The sequence below is a fragment of the Hyla sarda genome, chromosome 6 (assembly GCF_029499605.1).
Source record: "Hyla sarda isolate aHylSar1 chromosome 6, aHylSar1.hap1, whole genome shotgun sequence".
Taxonomy (NCBI): Eukaryota; Metazoa; Chordata; class Amphibia; order Anura; family Hylidae; genus Hyla; species Hyla sarda.
In genome coordinates, this window is record NC_079194.1 from 138,023,547 (window position 1) to 138,046,001 (window position 22,455).

General features: G+C 44.2%; 1 protein-coding gene across 6 annotated transcripts in view; it reads right to left on the minus strand.

Moving 5' to 3' along the window:
- Nucleotides 1-22,455, minus strand: part of SEMA3F (semaphorin 3F) — a 100,082-nt gene that overhangs the window by 38,875 nt on the left and 38,752 nt on the right. For all 6 annotated transcript variants that reach the window (XM_056525194.1, XM_056525192.1, XM_056525193.1 and 3 more), the window contains exon 2: nt 14,929-15,053. In XM_056525194.1, coding sequence (XP_056381169.1) covers nt 14,929-15,037 — 109 coding nt within the window. In that variant the 5' untranslated portion in view covers nt 15,038-15,053. The remainder of the gene's footprint in view (nt 1-14,928; nt 15,054-22,455) is intronic.

A 22,455-nucleotide genomic window follows, 5' to 3' on the forward strand; every position in this document is an offset into this window, starting at 1 on the left:
TGTTCTTCGGGAGGAAGTCTGTCATACTGCACTCGGTAGCAGTAGCGGTCACATGGGTAAGCCCCCGATGGAAGAAGACGCATACTCTATAGCTGCATCTTATGGTGGGCTAAAATGATATCCCCACTCAGTGAGGCAGCACTCCCCTCAGATAGCTCCCAGTCAGACCTAGACATGACTATAGCAGTAGTAACCCACGTTTTAGGGAAAACGTACACAATCCTTCCAGCCTCTTCAACCAAATAAATAGAGGTAGGAGTTCCTCAGAGAGTTTGGCTTGTTTAAGTGCAAGGTCTCACAGCAGCCTGCAGAAAATGATTGCTTTACCACAGAATTCCCACATAAAAAGGTGGACTGGGAGTTGGATCCTCCTCTAAGAGGGGCAGACACAGTGAACTACAGATGGCTAAAGTGGGGTCCGCGGGCAGAGCCCTAATTAAACCCTTTTCACAGAGGTGGGCACTAGCTGATACTTCAGACATGAGGGATTTTGCTCAAATGGCCTTTGGAACATCAGTCAAAAGAGGCTTTCTTTTTAACGAAATTACATTGGTATACAAAACATATAGTCCTGCATTGCTGTCAATCACAGGCACATCCTCTACAAATGATACCATGAAAAATATTTAATTCAAAATTGCAGACGCAGCAGGTCTGCTACTATTTATGCTCATTAAAGCAGAGCAGAAAGGGAATCAGTGCCAGTAATGATGCCCAGGTCTTACTAGCCTCAAAAATGGCTTTGCTTACAGCTGCTTGTAGGACAGTCCTAATTTTTGGACAGACCGTCAGTTACGTCACACGCACAACTATCAGAAGGGCTCCTTGGCTAATGGCTGCGGGCATGGCCGAAAGGTTGGGCCAGCCATTTGGGGGAGATTTATCAAAACCTGTGAATAGGTTGAGTGGTGCAGTTGCCTATAAATCAGATTGTTTCTTACATTTTTAGAGGATTTTTTTATGAAAGAAGTCATCTGATCTGTTGCTATGGGTAACTGCACCAGTCTCCCTCTAGACAGGTACTGTTAAATCTCCTCCCCCCCATTTTGACTAGTTTATCTAGACAACATTTTCATTTTTCAGAGTCCACCTATGGGGGAGATTTATCAAAACCTGTGCAGAGGAAAAGTTGTCCAGTTGCCCATAGCAACCAATCAGCTTGCTTCTTTCATTTTCAACAAGGCCTCTGCAAAAGGAAAGAAGCGATCTGATTGGTTGCTATGGGCAACTGGGCAACTTTTCCTTTGCACAGGTTTTGATAAATCTCCCCCATAGAACGTATGACTCTCTTTGATTCTCTCTTTTAGGTGCATTCGCACTATAGGTAAATATTGAAAAGACCAGCTCACCGCCTTATGAACACTCTGAATTGGAGGAGCTTCTAATGTTTCAGGAAGCACGGAACAGGTATCCAAGCCGCATACTTGGTGTGAACAGGTCCGTAACAAAAAACGTGAAGGTTCCAGCTCCCAAAAAAAAGTTGTATAAAAGTCCAAAAATGTATTTCACAATTAAAATGATGAAAACCAAAAATAAGGTGGTTTTAACCCCTTACGGACACAGACAATTTTCAGTGTAGGACCCGGCCATTTTTTGCACATCTGACCAGGTTTTTTTTTTACCTTTCATTCTGATTCCGAGATGGTTTTTTCGGGACATATTCTACTTTATGTTAGTGGTAAAATGTTGTCGATACTTGCATCATTTCTTGGTAAAAAATTTGATGAAAAAATTTAAAATGTTGCTTTTTTTTATTTTTTTTTTTACTTTGAAGCTCTCTGCTTATAAGGAAAATTAATATTCCAAATAAATGATATATTGATTCACATATACAATATGTCTACTTTATGTTTGCATCATAAAGTTGACATGTTTTTACTTTTGGAAGACATCAGAGGGCTTCAAAGTATAGCAGCAATTTTCCAAATCGAAATTTTTCAGGGACCAGCTCAGTTTTGAAGTGGATTTGAAGGGCCTTCATATTAGAAACACCCCATAAATGACCCCATTATAAAAACTGCACCCCTCAAAGTATTTAAAGTGACATTCAAAAGGTTTGTTAAGCCTTTAGGTGTTTCACAGGAATAGCAGCAAATTGAAGGAGAAAATTAAAAATTTTCATTTTTTACACTGGCATGTTCTTGTAGACCCAATTTTTACAAGGGGTAAAAGGAGAGAAATCTTCCTAAAATGTGTAACCTAATTTCTCTCAAGTAAGGAAATACCTCATATGTGTATGTCAAGTGTTCGGTGGGTGCACTAGAGGGCTCAGAAGGGAAGGAGCGACAGTGGGATTTTGGATAGAGTTTTTCTGAAATGTTTTTTTTTTTTTTGGGGGGGGGGGGGCGCGCATGTCACATTTAAGAAGCCCCTATGGAGCTAGAACAGCAAAAAAAAAAAAAAAAAAACACATGGCATACTATTTTGGAAACTACACCCTTCAAGGAACGTAACAAGGGGTCCAGTGAGCCTTAACACCCCACAGGTGTTTGACGACTTTTCGTTAAATTTGGATGTGTAAATGATTTAAATTTTTTTTCACTAAAATGCTAGTTTTCCTCCAAATTTTGAATTTTTACAAGGGGTAATAGGAGAAAATGCCCCCAAAAATGTGTAACCACATCTCTTTTGAGTATGGAAATACCCCATGTGTGGACGTCTCTAAACTGTAGACCTCCAGCTGTTGCGAAACTACAAATCCCAGCATGCCCAAACAGCTGTCTGGGCATGCTGGAGGTTGTAGTTTTGCAACATCTGGAGGGCTACAGTTTAGAGACCACTGTATAATGTTCTCAAACTGTAGCCCTCTAGATGTTGCTAGGCAACTCACCGACTTTCGTAGGATCCAGGGAGCCAGCCGCACGTCATCGCCACCCGCCGACCTCCGCCCGCAGCCTCCGCCGATGGGTAAGTGGACTTCCCTGTCGGTTTCTCAATTCTGCCCGGCCTATTGTGGGTGTGAAGAACGGGGAAACCGAAAGTTAGCCCCCCACACCCAATCTGCTATTGGTCATCGCGTCTATAAGACCAATAGCAGGGATATGAGGGGTGGCACCCCTACCACCTCACTCCTATCCCTTCAGGGGGATCGTGGGTGTCTTGGACAACCCCGATCCCCCTTATTTTCCGGGTCACCATAGACCGATATGACCAGGGATCGGCGCAAATCGTCGGTGTGAATTCACCAGCGATATGTGGCGATTGCCGACATTCTAATTACCCTCCTGGGCATTTGTGCGGGGTGCCTGCTGATCGATATCAGCAGTCACCCCGGTCCGGTCCCCGCCCAGCACGCGGCGGGGACCAAAATTCCCACGGGCGTAAAGGTATGTCCTGGGTCCTTAAGTACCAGGATGTCAGGACGTACCCGTACGCCCTGGGTCCTTAACAGGTTAAAAGCATATCAGAAACGCTGATGCGTTTCGAACCATCATGGTTCTATGCAATTCCTGCGGAATACCGCTAGCTGAATTCCGCGCGGTGAACTTTTACATCAGTTTGAACAATTGCCCGCTGTTGAAATTGCTCAGCACAGAGAATGAACATGTTAATTCTTTGTGTGGAATTCCGCGAGCACTGCATAGCCGTCAATGGTGATGGCGCAGTGGCGTGGGGTCCTACCGCTAACGGCAGCTGCCAGGCTGAATCTCCGCCCGCCGAAGTGTGAACGCACCCTTACAACAAACAGGCTTTACAATAAGCAAAGACATGTCAGTCCTTCAACCCACAACACCAGTGGTGTTTTTAGGTTTCTGTAGTAACACAGAAGCCTTTCAATTGAGCATCCCCTAGCAAAGATAGCAACTTTAAGAGAGGTAGCATGACTTGTGGGCAAGATGGTGGCAATGCAACCAGGATTCAAAACAGCCCCAACACTTTGAAGAAAGGTGCAAATTTAGGTATAAACTTTAGTTCTGCCCTCACTTCCTGGACTTTGTGCCAGCCTGTGCTTCAGCTGGGAGAAAGAGGATGATGCTGCAGTCAGACAAGACAATGTTCTGGATGGTATGGGGACCAGTGACATAGTGGGGGAGATTATCAAAACTTGTGCAGAGGAAAAAACTTGGCCAGTTGCCCCAATCAGATCGTTGCAACCAATCAGATCGTTTCTTTCATTTTTGAAAAGGCCTCTGAAAAATGAAAGAAGAAATCTGATTGGTTGCTATGGGCAACTTTTCCTCAAGAAAGGTTTTGATAAATCTCCCCCAGAGTGCAAGAAGGAGGAACAGCCTGAAGTGAGGGACAGTGGAGTGTTGAGGTCACTCACCCATGTTGAGGTTCCGCCCCCCGATGTCCTATGGCCCGCCCCTTCTTCTGCCTGCATTGGGAGTCTAGAAGCAGAGGAGGAGGGGCTGGGCACACAAGGTCCAGGAAGAGGAAAAGCCCCCTGCCCCTCTAGTCTATCCCAGGATTCTGCAGTTGTACCCTAAAGAATCCATGTAAGATTAGTTTTAAAAGCTGAGGGGGGAGGGGGTTGGTGGCACTGTGTGGAGCAATTTCTCCCCAGGAGGGTGCTTCCAAATGTTGCAAAACTGCAACTCCCAGCATGCCCAAGCAGCCTTGAGCTGTCTGCTCATGCTGGAAATTGTAGTTTTGCAGCAGCTGGAGGCACCCTGGTTGGAAAACATTGGTATTGAGGGATGGGGGATAGGAGGAAGGGATAACTAAATACTCCAGTGTTTACCAACCCGGATGACTCCAGATGTTGCAAAACTACAACTCCCAGCATGCCCGCATAGCCTTTGGTTGTCTGGGCATGATGGGAGTTTTAGTTTTGCAGCAGCTGGAGACACCTTGGTTGGGAAACTGGTATGGAGAAATTTTGGACTTTGTCTTTGCACATGCTAGAAATAAAATTGGCGTGTTTATTAGCACTAGCCTTTGCAGTAAGATCCATAAAACTCAGTGCTTGTCTAGGACACACCCCTTCCTGAGCAGTGGATGTCAGAATGAGTAAAAAGCAGAACAAAAGGGATGTGTGAGACAAATTTGTAATGCTAATACTGGATACTGGTATCATGTCGTGTAATGTAATACATGAAATTGGCGGTATAGAGAGGGGAGTGTCACCAAACTATGAATTTGCCATAAACATGAAAGCATAAATTCATCCTGGCTTGTATCAACAGGTCAGGCTGGTGGTGTAATGGTATGGGGGGGGGGATACATTTTTTTGGCACACGTAGAGCTCCTTAGTACCAATTGAGTATTGTTTGAATGCGACAGCCTCCATAGCATCAGTCCATTAAAGCACCTTTGGATGAGGTGGAATGGGAGACTCGCATCATGGATGTGCAGCTGAAAAATCTGCAGCAACTGCGTGATGCTATGAAGCCCATGCGGACCAAAAGCTGTGAGGAATGTTTCCAGTACCTTTTAGAAAGTATGCCACAAAGATAGGAGGCCATTCTGAGGGCAAAAGGGGGTCCAACCCATTACTGGTATGGTATACCTAGTTAAAGGGGTTATCCACCATAAGGTGATTTTAGTACGTACCTGGCAGGCAGTAATGGACATGCTTAGGAAGGATCTGCAGTTGTCTTGGGGCTAAATGGCTATGTTGTGAGATTAGCATAATACTGTGGCTAGCTTTTTTGAACTTGTATTTCCCGTTTAACTTTTTTTTTTTTACTACAAATCCCACAATTCCATTTTCCTCCCTCCCACACATCAGCCACCCCACCCATTGAAACAAAAGACCTGTGGTTTTCAATCAGGGTGCCTACAGCTGTTGCATTAGTTGCAGATTGATCCCTCTACCCATTGAAGCAGACAGGCTCCCTGTCATCAGCTGACTAGTGAGTCAGGTCTCGGCCGCATTGCAACCTGGGAAAAATCTGAGACAACAGTCATTTTGTATGCTGGTAAAAATAAATATTGGGGTGAAAATCACATAAGAATTGTGAGAAAACCGTCACACACAGGTACAGACACTATATTATGAACTAAACTAACTTTACAGCCCCTGTAGCATAGTCAAAGGGGTATTCCAGGAATTTTTTTTATTTAAGTGTCCAGTGAGTGTATATATAGTACAAACAGGGGCTTCCCAGCAGCAGACACAGGCTCAATCGCACACAGATTAACACACTCATGCTTCCTTGCACACAAACATTAACACACTCACGCTTCCTCGCGCACACCAACATGATCCCTCCTGGCAGGTAATTATCTTTTCAGGGACAACTTGCAGATAATCAGCTCAGGAGGGGAGACTGCAAACGTGCAGCACAAAAAATGGAGACAGAAAGAAATGCTCTGGAAGCTGCACCACAATCGGAGAATAAACTATCGAGGAAATGGTGGCATGAAGATGCAAAACCTTCCTTTAAGACCTCAGCCTTAGAGTAGTCTCGTTTAGAGTCTACTACTTTTCTAGTCATCCCTTATCCTACATTGGCGTCAGTCACTAGTGATTACCATTACAGCCCACAGGAGTGGTCATCCAAGCATTTCATAGACTGATCTATATACAAATCCGCATCGATGAGAAAGCAACTGCTTCCTTCTCTCAAAGGCTAGGTTCACACTACGAAATTTCTGCCTGCAATTCCGCTTTCCTAAAATGAATAAGCTAGTGAATGTGTTTTCTGTTCACCAAATCACACTTCGTAATTTTTGAAGCTGAATTTGTGAACGGAAAATTTGCTTTAAAATTTCCGCCTGAAGAATGGTGGTGCTCATTCTTCAGGCAGATCTACTCGTGGAAGACATAGCCATCTATTGGGGACAACAATGTCAGCCCGGTCCTACCTGCACTAGGAATCTCTAGACAGAATTTTTACATCTGGAGATTCTATAGTGTGAACCTAGCCTTAGGGTCTATTCACACGGCCGAATTTCCGCTTGCGGAATTCCATCTCAAATTAAAGCCCATAGACTTCTACGGGATTCCGCACACCCATTCACACTTCTGAATTTCCACTTGCGGATTTCCGCAAGGGGAAATTCAGGACTGTGAATGAGAGTGCAGAATCCCATAGAAGTCTATGGGCTTTAATTTGAGGCAGAATTTCGCAAGCGGAAATTCTGCCGTGTGAATAGACCCTAAGGCTAGGTTCACACTACTGAAATTCCTCCCGTCTGCTTGCAAAAGTTTGGTAGAGTAATTTCCACCTCCAAAGCCTATTTTCTGTTGCAAGCAGAATTTAGTTATTTTCGCGAGTATTATGCCCCTATTCCGGACGGATTTTTAGCCCCCAATTCAAAACGGAAATTTGAAGCAGAAAACATTGGGAGTTCACTAAGGACCAAGGTTCGGCCCCTTTTGGACCATTTGGTCACATGACCAGAACCAGGTTAAAATTTCTTCTAAACTTCATACGGAAATTCCGTCTGAAATCTGCTTCCAATCTGCATCCGTTCCGCGTTGGGTAAAAATCCACCTTCAAATGAGAGTCCCGTTAAAGTCAATGGGATTCTGTGGTGGAAATCCGCCTGAAGAAAGAGCACCACCATTCTTCAGGAGTAAATTTGAAAGTTAAAATTCTGCTTAAAAAATTCCGCAGTGTGAATGGGTGCACGGAAAACCCATTGATTCGCATGTACATTTTAGTAAGCAGAATTTCTGTCTGCAATTTCAAAGCGGAATTGAAGGCTGAAATTCCATAGTGTGAACCTAGCCTTACGGTTTTGAGGTGGAGTTTATTTAATCTCAGTTTACAATGCTACTCTAGTGACAGACATTTTTGCAGCCATTTTCATCATTGGATTTCGGTTTTATATACATACAAAACTTCTAAAACAAGGACATTGACAGATATTACAGAGATTTATTGAGGAATCCGGTCATCTCCTCCTCCAGGATCTTACAACTATAAAAAATAAATAAATAAAGTAACAAGACTGAGCCACAAATAATAAGTCTGAGTCGATGCATCCTGGGCAGTGTTCACTTTACTGACACTCTGCAGCCAAGCAATGTGACCTTACACAGCAGGAGAGGGAGCCTGGTCCTAGACAAGAACACTGGGTAAACATCATCATTTATCCACCGCGGTGCATCGAGATCCTCGGCCCAGCTGAAATTTCACTTACTGTATCAGTATCCGACAGAGCTATGATTGTGATCAGGCGTTGTCACGTTACACCTCAATTATTAGAGGCACCATATACAAGTATTTCAAATTTTACTCTTCTGAGTAACAACACTTGTGGGGGTCACCAAAACAACTGGGTAGCACTGGAAATGGGTAATAACACTTATGGGGTTAACAAAGGCGACAAAATTTGCAGCCTTTCGTTCAAAAGAACAATATACACAGCTATTTAAATACACACACACACACACACATTTAATTTAAATATAAACATTTTTAAATATTTGCTTCTGAGTTTTATTCTGCATCACACAAGACCTTAAAATAACAAAACTCCCGATATTCACAGAGTGGCACAGAGCGCTCACTACACAACATATTATTAATTCCCTCACTTTGCATTTCCCTTTGTGTCTTTTGCCTTCTTTTTCTTTTCTACTTTAGGGGATATTTGTGTTGCAGCCTCTGATTATTGAAGCGGCACATAATACATCAGAGCGCTGCCCCCCCCCCCCCCCCCCAAAGCTTGAGCCATATGCTTATTTTATTCTAAAGAAAAATACCTACCACTCCATCACTTGTGACCTGAAGGGTCTCCTGTGAGGGGGGGGGGGGGGTCATTTACTAAAATACATCAGTGTCCCACCAACTCTAACTCACAGGTCTTTGCTCTAAGCCTGGCCACATTGTGGATGACAGGGGCTGACAGATGGGAGACACCCACTCACTTAACCCTTCCTCAGGCTTGCCCCTTTGATGTGACACAATGCATTTGGGCTGATCAGTTGAAGGATGACTGGCAGCTGTCACTTCCATCTTTCCCTGTAAAGAGCCAAAGTCCATTGCATGGGGATTACGGAGGCTGATTGACATCAGATAAAGCCAAATTGTGACCTTTGACTTCTTCCAGGTGCTAATCTACCTGAAGCAGAAAACCAGGCAAGATCTGCTGTATCAAGAGGACAGGAGTCCTAACAAATAGCAGCTTGTTAAATATCTGTGTTATTTATCACACATTATTATTGGAGACACAGATCATGTCCTGTCCAGCAATAAACAGGGCATCCTTGCCCCTCTCCGAATATAGATCTTTATTTACACTGCAGAGGATAATCCGCCCTGAATATTGTCTGTAGGAACTTCTTTACTAATTTCAGAGTCCCTTCCTCCTTTTAAATTCCAATTCACAACTAAAATGTGACAGCAGATATTAATAATCTGACCAAAAACAATGGTCACCAATAAGGATGGTCTGTGGTGCTAAATACACTGCCTGAAAAAATAAAGGGAACACTAATATAACACATCCTAGATCTGAATGAATGAACTTATCATTTGAAATCACATGATGTCCCAGATGTGCTCAATTGGATTCAGGTCTGGGGAACGGGCGGGCCAGTCCATAGCATCAATGCCTTCCTCTTGCAGAAACTGCTGACACACTCCAGCCAGGAGGTCTAGCATTGTCTTGCATTAGCAGGAACCCAGGGCCAACCGCACCAGCATATGGTCTCACAAGGGGTCTTAGGATCTCATCTCAGTACATAATGGCAGTCAGGCTACCTCTGGCAAGCACATGGAGGGCTGTGCGGCCCCCCCAAAGAAATGCCACCCACACCATTACTGACCCACCGCCAAACCGGTCATGCTGGAGGATGTTGCAGGCAGCAGAACGTTCTCCACGGCGTCTCCAGACTCTGTCACGTGCTCAGTGTAAACCTGCTTTCATTTGTAAAGAGCACAGGGTGCCAGTGGCGAATTTGCCAGTCTTTGTGTTCTCTGGCAAATGCCAAAAGTCCTGCACGGTGTTGGGCTATAATCACAACCCCCACCTGTGGATGTCAGGTCCTCATACCACCCTCATAGAGTCTGTTTCTGACCATTTAAGTGGACACATGCACACTTGTGGCCTGCTGGAGGTGATTTTGCAGTGCTCTGGCAGTGTTCCTCTTTGCACAAAGGCGGAGGTAGCGGTCCTGCTGCTGGGTTGTTGCCCACCTACGGCCTCCTCCACATCTCCTGATGTACTGACCTGTCTCCTGGTAACGCCTACATGCTCTGGACACTACGCTGACAGACGCAGCAAACCTTCTTGCCACAGCTCGCATTGATGTGCCATCCTGGATGAGCTGGACTATGTGAGCCACTTGTGTGGATTGTAGGCTCCGTCTCATGCTACAACTAGAGTGAAAGCACCGCCAGCATTCAAAAATGACCAAAACATCAGCCAGGAAGCATAGGAACTGAGAAGTGGTCTGTGGTCACCACCTGTAGAACCACTCCTTTATTGGGGGTATCATGCTAATTGCCTATAATTTCCACCTGTTGTCTGTTCCATTTGCACAACAGCATGTGAAATGGATTGTCAATCAGTGTTGCTTCCTGAGTGGACAGTATGATTTCACAGAGGTGTGATTGACTTGGAATTACATTGTGTATAAGTGTTCCCTTTATTTTTTTGAGCAGTGTAATTTGACTGAGCCTACTCCATTGGGTTGTAATATTTAATGGAATTGTTTAAAAATGATTTTGTAGTCGGCAGTCGCCAGTGTCAACATTGCAGCACATCAACAGAACAAGAACATTCATTCCAATGAAGGAAGCAAATAGGTTAACATAATTAGTTATAGGTAGGATGACAAATCCATAAAGCTATTTGGATAACACCATGGAAAAGTCACAAGATCTTCTCACTGACCTTGATACTGAAGTGTTAATAGGTAACCAGCTCTTGACGTGAACTGGTTAACAAGCACTGCGGGGCAGCCGGCTGCACATCCCACTGGTACCCATAGGAAATCATTGTGCCAGGAAAACCCATTACCATCCTGTCTGTGTCAATTAGCTTCTAATTATGGTCTTGTAATGCTCGGGAGATAATTAACATGTAAATGACATTACAGTGTTTATAGTCAATAAACCCTCGCTGGGACTCGTCAGAGGGAGCGTTACCTGACTGCAGCTCGCATGGCACTGAATGGCACAGCAGGGCTGGACTCCAAAGACAGAGAAAACAATAATAATTTGTAAGAAGTGGGGACCTCCACGTCCCACATTTTGTAGCAATGGTGACAAAATATTCTGCACGACTGCTATGTATGGTGCTACTTTGCTAAATGTACACATTGTATTAAAAAAAAAAAACACAAAAAAAAAATAAAATCACAAAGGTACACACGTAGCATTCGCTGACTTCAATATCTAGGAAACTCAGAAGCAGTGTGACTCTGCCTGAACTGCGTAAAATTGAAATCATCCTAAATCTTGTGTAAGAAAGTTCTTTTGCTACTAGTATAACTGACCCAAACAGCAATGCAACAAAATATTGAAAAACATCAAAAACACCAAAAACGGAAAGAAACTACAACATGCTTAGGAGTCATCCAAAGCAAACAAAACCCTACACTGTCCAGACTCAGTACACCAATAGGATACTCCTGCACTCGCAGGATCACCAGAAGCCGTGCTTGCGGTGTTTCTTCTCGATGTGTCAGGTATATGGTGCTCACTGACGGATCATAGCATAAACATGAACTCTCATAAGAGCTCGGTGGGCAATACGGACCGTCACCACCTCCCTGCTGTATGTTTACCAGCTACCTCAATAAAGATGCTATTTTGCTCAAGTACAAGTGTATAAGGTGAGTGCTCCAACTCTTTCTTCTTATGCGAGTTCATGTTTATGCTTAGGAGTCATCCTGCAAGCCATGCATTTTAGGAGTCAGGAATGCAAATGCGGGTGATGGTTAACTATAGTTCAGAAACAAGAGGGCCCAATGTAACAGTCGATGCAGGAAGAGAGACAGAGGAGCCAACTCAACCAAGATTTAGAAACCACAACCTGAAAGGCTTTCCAAGGAAAGGGCCTGACGTACAGACCTGCAAGAACCTCCCAGCAGTGGCTGTGCTGGTTTAACACAGCACAGATTTTCTATAGTGATATTGTGCTGCAGTAATAGAATGCATATGCACATGTGGAGCCTAAGCCCACTCCTCCAGAGGCAGAAACGACACCACATGCAGAGTATTAAGAGAAGTATCCCTGAGTAATATCCCTAGCATTATCACGGCACATGTGGAATGTTACTTCTAGGAATACGACAACATATGTGCATCATTTCCTAAAGGGATATTACAGCATATGTATATAATTAAATCTCTCATATTCAGCCATATGCCTGGGATTACCCATAGGAATATCACACCCTGTGCCATATATACACCAACACGTAGATTGGAGGTATCACGCCTCATGTGGTGTATTACCTGGGGCCACAGAACATGCAGAAGATTTACCTGTGGGGTTCACACATGTACAAAGTACCCTACAGTAGTAACCAACAGCTTTGGTTCTTTTTATTGGGATGGAAGGGGGGTGGGGAATAGGTAGAAAGCAGGAAGGAGGAAACCACGGCACAAGAAGAGGGGAGAGACGAGAAGGGGGTGATGGTGAAGAAAGGCAGTGTGAAAAAAGAGGTTTTGGAATCAAGTAGTCCTTCAGAGATGGAGAGTTAAAAGGAATTTTGGAAAGAGACCAAGTGAACAGAAACATTTCTGGGGTGGAGCACAGGCTCTACATGTGAGGTGAACATAGATGACTGCCAGAATATACATTTATACAAAGCAGTATATGGGGCGAATGGGTATAAATACATGTATAATGCAAAATCTTCATTAATGAGCTGTTACATTACACAGCAAACCGCAGCGACAGAACAGTCTACAAAACATAACTATTCCCATGTACAGATTCCAGTAATTGCCTCCAACTGGGAGATAAGGAGACACTTGTAGGAATCCAAGTCATTTACCTGGACTGAATGCTGCAGATGCAAATGTGGAAAAGCTCTGGGAAGAAACAGCACATGAAGGAGGAGGGGGTAAGGGTAGGACTTCATTTGCCTAATATCAGGTTGGGGAGGCTGGTGAGCCACAAGCAGCTCTTAGAGGGAGAGAGAAAGCCCCAAGATTGGCAGATAATTATACCTGCTTGTACTGCGGCTGTCAGGGGACCCCCTACACTCAGTCATTACAGGAGAGGGAGGGGAGGGGAGCGTGGAGAAGAACATGCTGGAAAATGAAGCAGGGGGTAACAAGGAGATGGTGATGGGGAGGAGGGAGACACAGGAAACCAGGGACCCCCAATTCATATTACAGGAGCCCCATTCATATAATGGAAAGTGTGCAAAAGAAGGAGGAAAGGAACACAGAAAAGAAACAATAAAAGACAGAGCAAAAGGATAATAATGAATGAACAAGGAGCAAGATAAGTCACAGGGAGATACAGGACACAAGCTGTGGGGCAGCAGCGGCTATAGAGGATACAGTGCAGTTTTATCTTGTTCTTATATTTAACATTCATTTACCATGAACACTGGAGACAAGTCATTGCCAATAATGTGTATGCTCCTCACATCATAATATGTATGCTCCTCACATCGGCCACCGTGACCAAACATGTTGTGTCCTGTCTGCTTATTCACTGTCAGAAGTGACGTAGATCAGAACACCCTGCAGGAACTGGGTACTATTTGTGATGCACAGCGCAGGTGACTGGGGCAATGCACTACCATTGGGTGGAGTTCAGTATTGTATTTTAGCCACTGAGCAAGTGGCTTTGGTATTTTTTTTGTGTGTGGCACAAATAACAGTAGCCAGGCTGGCAGTATAACAACAGTTTAGTATTAAAAGGGTATCCCTACTTTGTAACTGGTATGGTCATGAGAACCTTCCAGCAAATAGGGATAGGTTTCACGAAAGTGTCTGCTGTTGACGGCTCCCCCTATGTATTTACACACAACACATTCGTTGCAAAAATTCCTGTAAGGGTATGTTCACACAGCAGAATTTCTGCAATTCCATAGAAATTCCACTCAGCAAAGATAAGCTTGCTGAACGGAATTGCAGAATTCCACAGGAAGTTTCGCTATGTGAACATACCCTTAGGCTATGTTCACTGGATGGAATTTCTGTGCGGAATTCCGCAGTAGAATGGGATTCTGCTGCACATGGTGGAATTTCCGCCGTGTGCACAGTCTATATTTCTGTGGGGTGCGGATGTCTGTTCTTTCTGCAGAGTCCACAAGAAAATGCACTGCCCTCTAGGAGACAGCGCATTTCCGAACAGTCCTAGGCCGGCATTCTGCTGTCTGTGGAATGTCCACTATGTGAACATAATCTAAAGGTCTATTCACACGGGGGATTTTCCACCAGCGGAATTCCACTGGCAGAATTCCGCCTCAAATGAAAGCCCAATATACTTCTATGGGATGCCGCACTCCCGTTGACACTGCAGAAATTACGTATCAACGGGAGTGCGGTATACCATAGAAGTGTATTGGGCTTTCATTTGAGGTGGAATTCCACAGTCGGAAACTCTGTCGTGTGAATAGACCCTAACTGTTGGATTCATGAACATGAGGCTTGCAGAAATCAACCCCATTTAATAATGGAACCGAATCTGGAAGCAAATCTGCTGTATGTTAATATACCACTGTTACAATCTCTGCATTGTAAATGTTACTTTACCTTAATGTGCTAACCTATGAACCAATCTCAGATTTTCTAGTAAATGTACTATCTTTAAGCTGTAGATTTTTATATCATCCAAACAAATCAGAGTTCAGAGTCTCCACAGATCGGAGAACACTCAGTCTTGCAGACTGTACACTGCTACCTGGAATGCAAGGTGTTAATTGCTAAGCCGCACACTACATGACAGACAGGTCTCTCTCCTGATTTCATAACCTGCATTGATTGCGCTGACCCTCCCTCCCATACTCGCCCCTCTCCCCTCATTCCTCCCGGAACAACTCCCGCAGAGCAGCCGAGAAACCATCATAACAAATGGAGGATTAACCACTTCTGAGCTGGAATGATCTTGTCTTACCACGGAAGGAGAGCTGCACACGTGGAGTTGGTGGAATAATATCCTTTGCAACGGTGTAGCAAAAACTTAGCAGGATGCAGGAAAGTACAAGAGGGTCCTGAGGTTGCATGGCGTAAAACCGGGTCCTGTCAAGAAAACACACAATAAGAAATTAACTCATAAAACAATAATCAAATTTCCAAGTATAAGACAAGATGGCTGCTCCCAGCTAAACATCTCCTCCGTCACTTCAATCTGCTGTTATCTATGACATTTCCTGCAGAAGTCGAATAAACCTCAGCTTTTTTATACACAGAGCATGAGTAACATATGCCCTTGTCTGGACAGGAGATTTGTCGAAGGGATGTGACAATGATAACATTTTGGGCAATTATAGAACAAACTGGATTCAACTAGAATTACATCTAAATCTATAGGAGGCTCTCAAAAAAATTTGACAGATACCTCTGGGAAATCCCTGCGACAACGTCTGCTCCTTGCAAGATGAGGAAATTGGGAATGATCAGATGTAAAAAAAAAAAAAAAGCGAGAGCATGTAAAAGCATGCATCAACTCTGCATCCAAATTGTTTTGGTGCAGAATTCTGCAGATTTTAAACACATCCGGAATTGGTGCAGAATCAGTGTGGAAATGTAATTACATTACTCTGCAGCCACCCGGGACTCCTGCAGTGCTGCGGTACTACTACTACTCCCATCATGGAAAAGTCCATCATTTCCATGATGGGAGTAGTAGTTACCCCAGCTGCAGGCAGCTGGAGAGACTAATGTAGCACAGGTACTACTGCCATCATGGAACAGAGTCTGTTCCATTTTGGGGTAGTAGTACAGGGGCTGAGATTGATCGCATCAGGTCTCAATTAACCTGGAGAGCGGGCGGCATGCCACTGCTCCGCTCCCCAGCGATGTATGTTTCACTTTCATAACTTCTAATTCAAATGCCCTGCTGAGAGCCCTGAATGGCCAGCAGAAAGTGGTCATTCAGGGCTCCCGGCAGGGTATTTAAAATTATACAGTGCGGACCATAGTTTTTCAGAGAGCTGGCCGGCCGGGGATCGTGGCACAATGCCGTCCGCTTCCCCAACAGTAGCCATCTGTCTTACTACATCTCCCATCATGGACAGTGTGTCAAGGGCTGTGACAACCTCTCAGACATGATAGGTTGGCACCAGTGTTACATGAAATAGCTGTGACTGTATGATAAGATGTGTAGATCTTGTGTCTGATCACAATGTAATTATATATTTAACGATTTCAGGAACAGGGGGTGGAACTGTGACTACGTCTCAGTCAAGATGTCGACTGGTTACTAAAGTGTAAGGAGACTTAAATATTAGACTATGGGTTGTGTTAGTTTAATGCAATAATGTTCTGTCACCTATACTTGCATGCTGTAGGTTTATTTGGTGACTTTATTCATAAGGTTTAAAATAAAAAACTCTTGCTATCTCTGTCAGGGTAAAACCCTTCCCAAATGAAAAGTGAACACCTGTTATCTTAATTATGTGAAACTTCCCAATCATCGCTCCACGCAATGCGGTTTAATTAGAAACAGTAGAGTAGATGGGACAAGTTAACAGCTGCTGTATAGTACTGGATTCACAAGAGTAGATGCTCCGCTCCGATGTGACCACTCCGGGGTGTGGCAAAATGGTAGAGGATACCGGAAATTAGCCGAGCTCTTTAGAGAAGTAATTTTGTAATTAAAAGCTTAAAAAGGCAACACATAAGAGCCACCAGTGACACAAGTCCTGTAAATTAGTAGTGACTTGTCTGATCACCACTCAGGGATCAGACAGGAGGTAATCCCTAATAAGGGTGTGTGGGCAGGAACGCACAGAGCAGTAGCCACATAGTACATCTTAATTGTATCCCCTTCTACATGGAAAACACCCAGCAGAAGAGACAGGTTCCATCATCCCTGCCTACTGACATATTCAGCCATCTGACTCAGTCTCTATTGAGAATGGCCCATATTTACAAAAAATTGTCTAATTCTTAGACACCTTAGGAATGGGTAACCGAAACAAATTTTCCTCGAGGGCTCAAATAAAATAATTCATAGATAGGGGGGGGGGGGTTATTCACTGAAAGAGCGACTGAAACGACAACCTACAGGTGTGGGGAACCACACGACAAAATTGTGAATATACCCCAATTAGGAATGGGTCAGATAACACTGTGTCTCAGACTGTTTCATACATTTTTGCACTCTTAGGCTAGGTTCACACTACTGAAATTCCACCTGTCTGCTTGCAAAAGTTTGGTAGAGTAAGGCTAGGTTCACACTACGGAATTTCTGCCTGCAATTCCGCTTTGAAATTGCAGGCAGAAATTCCACTTACTAAAATGTATAGTATAGTGAATGGCTTTCTGTTCACAAATTCACACTTTGGAAAATATCTCCCTTCAGGTGGAAATACTTGTGGAACATATTGCAGTCTATTGGAGACTGCAGGGTCCGCATGGTCCTAGGGCCGACTGATTCAGTTGGCGCTGGTCGCACTCAGAATCTCCGGGCGGAAATTTTCCGCCTCCAAAGCCTATTCTCAGTCAGTCAGTCAGTCAATCATTCAGTGATGGCTAAAGATCCGCCTTCAAATGAGAGTCCCATTGAAGTCAATGGGATTCTGCTGCGAAAATCTGCCTGAAGAAAGAGCACCACCATTCTTCAAGCGTAAATTTGAAAGCAGGAATTCCGCTCACAAATTCTGCTTCAAAAATTCCAAAGTGTGAATGGGTGCACGGAAAACCCATTGACTCGCATGTACATTTTAGTAAGCAGAATTTCTGTCTGCAATTTTAACGCGGAATTGCAGGCGGCATATCAGCAGTGTGAACCTAGCCTTAGGCTAGGTTCACACTGTGGAATCTCCAGGCAGAAAATTTCCGCCTGGAGATTCTGAGTGCGGCCAGCGCCGACTGAATCAGTCGGCGCGTGGACCGCACGGACACTGCAGTCTCCATTAGACTGCAATGTGTTCCGTGAGTATTTCCACCTCAAGAATGAGCAACGCCATTCTTCAGGCAGAAATTTTCAAGTGGATTTTCCGTTCACAAATTCCGCTTCACAAATTCCGAAGTGTGAATTTGTGAGCGGAAACCCATTTACTATATTACATTTTAGTAAGCAGAATTTCTGCATGCAATTTCTAAGTGGAATTGCAGGCGGAAATTCCATAGTGTGAACCTAGAATTTGGGTCTATTCACACGGCAGAATTTCTGCCTTTAAATTAAAGGAGTACTCTGGTGCAGAGTATTCCTGCTCCGTCCTGCCAGGGCTGCAAAAAAAATGAAAATAAACCATCTCTCACCTTCCTGGGTTCCCGCGGAGCACCACTACAGCTGATCGGTCCTCCGGTCCATCCTCTTCATACTTCCGGGTGTAACGAAGCGTCACATGGCGCTCAGCCTATCGCTGGCCGCCGCAATGTTCTGCCTCAGCCGGCGATAGGCTGAGCGCTATGTGACGCTTCGTTACACCCGGAAGTATGAAGAGGATGGGCCGAAGGACTGATCAGCTGTAGTGGCGCTCCGCGGGAACCCTGGTAGATGAGAGATGGTTTATTTTCATTTTTTTTGCAGCCTGGGCAGGACGGAGCAGGAATACTCTGCACCAGAGTACTCCTTTAAAGCCCATAGACTTCTATGGGATTCTGCACTCCCATTCACATGTCTGAATTTCCGGAAGTCGAAATTCAGAGGTGTGAATGGGAGTGCAGAATCCCATAGAACTCTATGGGCTTTAATTTTAGGTGGAATTCCGCAAGCTGAAATTCAGAAGTGTGAGTAGATTCTTAGGGTACGTTCACACGGATTTACAGCGTATTTTATGCTGCAAATCCGCTGGTGAAGGCCCGCTCTATGCTGGCTTTACATGTGCCTGCTCATAGCGGCAATACGCCGCTACCAGCAGACACCCTGCGATGTTCGAGTCGCAGTATACGCGCACATCGTGGGAGCTCTCTGCCTAGCTCAGAGCACGGAGAGCGCCCGCGATGTGCCAGTACGCCGTGCACATCGCTGCACTGTGTCTGCGGATCCGCAGCTAAATACACTGCGAAAATCCACGCATGTGAACGTACCCTAAGACTGTTTAGTCTCAGTTTAGACCAACTATTTATAAACTTAAAGTTTGCCAAAATTTTGGCACATGTGAGAAGATTTATGAAAACCTGTGCGGAGAAAAGGCTGACAAGTTGCCCATAGCAAACAGTTTGCTGCTTTAATTTTTTAAAAGGCCTCTAAAAAATAAAATAAGCAATCTGATTGGTTGCTTTGGGCAACTGGTCAGCTTTTTCTCTGCACAGGTTTTGATGAATCTCCCCAATAGTGTTGCATGCTGTAGCCATGCCTGCTTTACCAAAGTCACAGTCATTTACAGACGGCACAGCCTTTTCCCAGACAAGAAAAATGCCTAATAAGTGTCTAAAACTCATAGTAAATCTGGTGCAAGTCACGCAAGACATGTTTTTGGCACAAATTGCACACAAATTCTGTCACATTTGCAATAGTATATTTAGGGCAATGTTTTGTTAGACTTAAAAAGTGTGTCCCCTACTCTCCCACAGACCCTAAATAACCCAACTCTGCAACATTCTCCCCTTGTACTGTAGTTCTTTCATGAATCAGTTAGAACATCTATCTGTGGGTCTGGGGATATATTGCTGCATCCACCGGGAGATAACAAAGCCGCTAAGATGGACTTTGCGACAGTACATTTTTCCAAATGGAGAAAGAGTATACATTCTCACATACAATTCAGACAATAAGGTCTCTGGGTGATCGAGAGGTGCTCTCTCACTGACTCGAATCCTTTATAATGTGTGACCTTTGTGACTATTGGAAGACGAGTTCAGGGTCAGTGCCATATTTTTTTAGACTTTTATTTCACTTGTGAGGGGTGCCACACTCAGTCCCCAGCCTGCTACCACTTCTATTGTCTCCATGTCACCCCCACTTATCATTGCCATGCAAGCCGCCCTTGCTTCCTGCTCGGACATTAAATGTTCGCCTGCTCATTCGTCTTGGTTCACACTTGCCTATTTTTGGAGGCATTTTTGTTAAGATTAAAGTCAACAGATAAATGATTTGAGACACTAATGCATTTAATTCAAAACAATTAAAGTAAGGCACATGGATTTGACCAATACATTAAGCTGCACCTATTAAATATCAGAACACACAGAACCCCTTTTGTAATGGAGACCCTAGACCTTCTCCTACAGTCTTTATAATCACAGGGTAGCATCAGTTTGGCGTCCATGAGAAGTGGCCACATAGTGACAAGAATGAGCCAATGCACAAAAACTGTCTTCTCCAAGTCCCTTTATCAAGCTTCATAGCAGGAATGTTTAACTATACTAATGCTACTTGGTAACCTACCACCGTTGCTGACTTAGGCTAGGTTTACAGCACATTTCTGCCAGACAGTAAAGGGGTTATTCAGGAATAGAAAAGAAGAGCTTATTTTTTTCTCAAACAACTACACCCCATCCTCAGGTTGTGTGTGGCATACAACTTGGCTACGTTCCCTTTAATGAAAACATGTGCTCTGTTTTTCTAGTCCTGGATAACCCTTTTAAGGCATGCTTTTTTCTTTAAAGGATAAGTATCATTAACAAAAACGTATCCCCTATCTGAAGGATAGGAGAAAAGATTTAGATCGCTGGGGGTCAAGCGCTGGGGCCCCCTGCAATCTCCTGTTCTCCAGCACAGAGGCGCGTCACGACCCCCGCCCGAAGCGGAAGCCGCCACGCCCCTGAGCCAATGATTGCTGAACGTCTCTCCCATAGAGCTATATGGAGGGGGCGTGGCTGGGCTAGAGAACCGGGGCTCCAAACAGGAGATGGCGGGAGGCCCCAGTGCTCTGACCCCTTGCGATCTAAAACTAATCCCCTATCCTTCAGATACTTGTCCTTTAAATCCACACTGCAGAAAACATATACTGCTACAATTGGATGCAACTGTATACTAATACTTTTGGATCCTGTTGCAATTGACAAAAAAAAAGTGCTTTTTTAATTTTTATTTTTTTTGAGGGGGGTGGAGGGGCGGATTTGGGGGCTTACATGCCCCACCTGTATGGTAAACACGTGGTGTGAACCTAGCCTTAACTCCACACTTGTCAGAGACGCCATCCCCACTGCTCATGAGTAACAGGCCTGGTATTAAGTCAGGGACTAATGTGTTCAATGAAAGAAAAAAGTAACATAAAAGATTTTCTTATAACTCAGTGCCGCGCTGAATTCACAAAGGAACCTTTTTTATTATAGCTTTCCGTTAATTGATATTTTGAAAGACGTTCTTTATAATAAGCAAGAAGGGAGGAGGACGGACGGGAAGTGACTGAGGAAAAAGAAATAAGGAAAGCGAGCATGCCGGCAATTTCTGATGCTGCAGGAATGTGGCAGACTGCAAGCGTGACTTGTGATAGGAAACAGACAAGGGGCAACCAGGTGAAAATCCACATAGAGCAGCAACAGCCATAGTAAATGTCAAAGCCACTGGATGTGTGGTCCCAAGGGTCTATCTGTGTGTCTTAGAGTTTAGAGAATGATGAAGTGGGTTCTAAGCTAAGCTACAGATCTCTCAGACACTTCTATAGCTGATGTGCTTGCCATACTGAGGGTATTAGTCTTTGAACAGGAAAATCAGTAATAATGAATGCCAGGTACTTTAAATGTTGGGGGACAGTGGCATCCATAGGTATGAATACTCACATAGAATCATAGGGAGTGGACAGTAGCAGGGGGGATACCACAGGCGACAAGCTCCGTTTCGTACTCAGTTAGTACTTCATCCGGCCATGGCCGGATGAAGTACTAACTAAGTACGAAACGGAGCTTGTCGTCTGTGGTATCCCCCCCTGCTACTGTCCCCTCCCTATGATTCTATGCGAGTATTCATTCTAATAAAGAAGTCGGATGACGTGAAGTTGGGGAGTTGCCGTTACTCCTTTACTCTCTTGTTTGCATATGAAGACTACATTGTCACATTTACCAGAGCACCACCACACGACTGCACTCGGGAGTTAATATCCACCCCCACCCAGTGCCTCCTAACACCCTCGTAGTACCGGACCACTCCTGTATACATCCATAGGTATGCCCTGAGAATAACAATATGTGCGGCTGAAAGCATCCGGGGTTGCAGGCTGGTTGACTTTCCTACTTGGGGCTTACCATCTTCAAAGATGTGACCATATTGCTCAGATAGATTAGTAGCACAATTTTATCCAAATAAAGATTAATCGACGTAGAATGAAAGTTCAATAAGTGTGTATCACTTTTTGATATCTACTTGCTGTAGGTAAACTGTTGGAAACAATACCTTTTATATTAAAAGGGTTGATTGGCGAAAAACTTTTCTGGGGCAATAAAAATAGATGTCATATACTTGTGCACATTTGTAATATGAGTCTTATCGTTTCTGGGCTGATCTTTCTATTCAGAATGGGCTGATTTTGTAACAGAGGGACCTCTCCAAAAATCGAATCCAACTCTAATATAAAGCTGAGAATTATCT